Source organism: Echinops telfairi, unplaced genomic scaffold (assembly GCF_000313985.2).
Source record: "Echinops telfairi isolate 266 unplaced genomic scaffold, ASM31398v2 ScPeMD7_7474;HRSCAF=8512, whole genome shotgun sequence".
Classification (NCBI taxonomy): domain Eukaryota; kingdom Metazoa; phylum Chordata; class Mammalia; order Afrosoricida; family Tenrecidae; genus Echinops; species Echinops telfairi.
The window spans coordinates 2,986,638-2,990,264 of record NW_022111378.1 but is presented as its reverse complement, the minus strand read 5'-3'; the positions used below and the strand labels follow the sequence as shown (position 1 = coordinate 2,990,264).

Below are 3,627 nucleotides of genomic sequence, written 5' to 3'. Positions count from 1 at the left end.
TGAGAGTAAGGAAGGATGAGGAAAGTTTTGCAGAGAAAACAAAAATATATATTTGTATTCAACTTGGAAAGGCGATTGATAATTGGCTGGTAGATTTACAAAGCGTAGTGATGGTTAAGGATTACCTTCATGGTCCAGATATTTCCCTCTTTATTTCTGAATTCCTGTGGCACTTCTGTCTGATCATACTATCATTTGGAGATTTAAAGAGAGGGAAGGCTCATCTCTATGTCAGGACCATCCCAGAGGTAACTTCGGGATATACTATAAATCTGTTTTTTGTTTTGTTTTAAACAAGTTCTGGTCAGTTTTATTAAAGAAAAATATTGCAGGATTTATTTTTTTGCCAGTCTGTTCTGGCCTGCTACGAATGATACCAGAATCACCGGGGTCGATGATGGCCAGCCTGCACAGGCTGTAGGATTTGCCGCACACCGTGCCCACCTCGATGTTGTGGCTGCTGTAGTGATGCACACCAGTTTGGGCCAACATGGCGTAGTACTCGACTTCCGGTTTCCTCAAGGCCGGGCAGTCGTTGGCCAGGACGACTAGTTGCGCTTTGCCTTGCCGGATCATCTTCAGCGTCTGCTTGCAGCCCAGCATGTATTTTCCACTTTGCATAACGAGTTGGAGCCTCGAGTTGATGCACTCCAGCGACTGTTTCGTCTGCTTTGCGGCCACCATCTTCCTGTCTTAGGTGTGGGGTGGCCCCCAAGCGCAGCCGCCAAGATGCCTGGGAAGGGAGAAAAAAAGCTATAAATCTGTTTTGCGTGCCAAAATTACTTTTCCTATAAGGTATAAAGTTATAGCTGTACATGTGTTTATTTTCTAAAGTAAGTACAGTGGAAGAAAACAAATTAAATAGCAGGAATTATGTATAAAACATACTAATGCCCAGCTACTAATAATTTTTAAGATGAGATTCCAGCTATTCATAACTTTTAAGATGAGAGGTCTGATTGAACCATTGCCTGTAAGACTTGACACATGATACCCAGTAGAAAACATCATTTACACCAGAGAACCTCCTGGGAACCAGGTGAAGTATTTGCTAGTGACACCTTCTGTCCTGATTGAAGCTGCTCTGAGGTAGGACACTCTCAATCTCAAGTGGGACACTTACCTAAATGACTTCATGCACAAAACCCCACACGTCAAGTTCATCCTTTCAATTGTATTGGATGACCTTCTTTTACACCTACACCTGCACCTGCACCTGCACATCCTTCTTTTCTATTACATCTCAGAAAGAGTCAGAATCACTTTTAAAACAATGCTCTTGTTAATGATCTGGGATCACATCTGTATAAGATCAAGGGACCCAATGCTGAGATTTATCAGGTGGGTCAGTCGATGTTAATTATTTAAATAGCGTTAGCCAGGTTAATTCAACCTTTTCCTCAAATGCCTGAGGATTTATAGCAAAGCTACTTTCAGGTGTGATTATTTAATAATATTAACAAGCACTCCTAATTTAAACAGTCCTAGTGGCCCACTGGTGAAAGCAGTGGATTGAACTCATCAGTTGTCTTGTGGGAGAAAAGTGTGGCATGCTGCATCTGGAAAGATTTACTGATCTGTAAACCCTATGGCCAGTTCTCCTCTGTCCTATACGAATGCCACGAGTTGGAGTAGACCCAATTGCAATGGATTGAAAGCTAATTTGAAAGATGTGTTAGAAGACCTAGTTAACCGAACATCTACTGAATTCTGCTTATAGCCATTTTCCCCATTACTTAATAATATCGAGGGGAGTGGTTCTTTGATGCTACTTTAAGTTTAGCACAAGAAAATATCTTTCACGTGTGAGGGTCAGATACTCTGTTCATTCATTAATTCTTTTTTATACACGAGTATTTATACCACGTTAGCTGGAGCTGAGGTTATGCTTTTTTTCCCCCCCCTTAAAAATGTTTTATTGTGAATTCAGTGCCAGTTTACAGGCTCAACTGTTTTACATTTAACAATTTATATATACTTTGTTTCAACTAATCCATTGCAGTCTCATATAATGTACCACCACTTATCCAACTTCCTCATGTATTTCCTTATTTCCTTTCCTCACTATTTCCTAGCTCTCTGAACTTTATCTCTGGGTAGCTGCTGCCTTTTTATTTTAAATTATTGATTATTCTAATGTGGGGGTGAATTCAGTTTTAGATGCAAAGGGTATTAAGAACCATTGCTTTGGGGTTTCTCTAGTCTCTTTCCAACCAGGAAGCCTGGTTTCATTTATGATTTTGTGTTGTGTTGTCTCTTTTTTAAGTTGGGATTTAATACACATGAGGGGGTACCCTCCCCAAACCAGAAAAGATCCACTGGGCTGTGTTTTTTGAGTACGCGTGCATCTTTCCTCCTAGGCAAGCATCCAGTAACTCTCTCTGAGTTAGTGCACCCAGTGGCTTCACCTGGGAAGATTCTAACGCCATAGTGGATTTTTTCATAAAAGCAGTTTCACTTGAACCTCATTTTTTTGTGATGGCCAAATTAAGAAAACAGCATGCGGCTGTAAAATTTCATTTCCTGCTCAGGAAAAATGCCACAGAAACTGTTGTGATGTTTAACACAGCTTACAAGGACAGTGCTATGGGAAAACCCCAAGTGTACGAGTGGTGTTCTTGTTTCAAAAAAAGTGAAATATTGATTGCTAACAAACCTTGTTCTAGATATCCATCAACTTCCTGAATGAGCAAAAATGTTGACTTGTAGTGCGTTTGGTGTTCATTCACCAGGTCAGACTTTTAATCAAGCTTTCTATTTAGAGATTCTGAAAAGATCGTTTAATAGTATACAACCAAAAAGGCATGATTTGTGGCAGATGGGGGACTTGTTTTGCCACCATGACAATGCACCTGCTCACACAGCCATCTCAGTGCACCAGTTTTTGGCAAAAAGCAACATGCCTCTCTTGCTCCATGCGCCTTACTCACCTGACCTCATTCCATGCAACTTCCTTTTCTTTCCACGAATGAAGAGGGACATGAAAGACAGTGATTTGACTACATAGAAGATATGAAATAAAAATGAGGGAGCTGTTTCCACCATCCAAACACGAGTTTGAAGGTGATAAACTTGTACTTTGAAAGTGATAAACTTATTTTATAAAAAAATTAAATACATAGCCTTGAAAAAATTCCATGTTGGGGAGGCATATCCCTTCAGATATCATATCATTCCAAATTTCAATCACGTCAAGTAGAATGTAAAATTGCTACCACATCAGTTGCCAAATGTTGCCTTTCTACATGGAGTTGGTGTTCTGGTCCACATTTTTCTCCCAATTCTCTTTAAGAACTTCTAATGCAATATTTTTCAGAGCAGCTGGTTGTAGCAGTTTTGCACTATTTAATTCTTTTGGTTTCAGGGTTGTGGAGACTAATTTTTGCATGGTCTACTAGGTTGATTTTTGTTCTCTGTCTTTTGTTTTTTATCATTCTTGTTTTCTCTGTACAGGGAGAGACCAACAATTGTGACTTTACATGTGTTTCATGAGCTTTGAAGACCCCAGTTTCTACTCACCAAAGTAGAATGTACAACATTGTCTTTGTGGACCATGTCCTGCCAGTTGACCTTGTGGTCCTTTGAGACACTGGTCCTGAAGCTTAAGACCCAACAACTCATTTCCTC

General features: G+C 40.0%; 1 protein-coding gene across 1 annotated transcript; it reads right to left on the bottom strand.

Moving 5' to 3' along the window:
- Positions 1-264: 264 nt before the first annotated feature.
- LOC101652881 (60S ribosomal protein L30-like) lies at positions 265-684 on the bottom strand. Its single transcript, XM_004714124.1, has one exon. It carries the CDS (start codon positions 682-684, stop codon positions 265-267), a length of 420 nt encoding a protein of 139 aa, XP_004714181.1.
- Between the last annotated feature and the right edge of the window lie 2,943 nt (positions 685-3,627).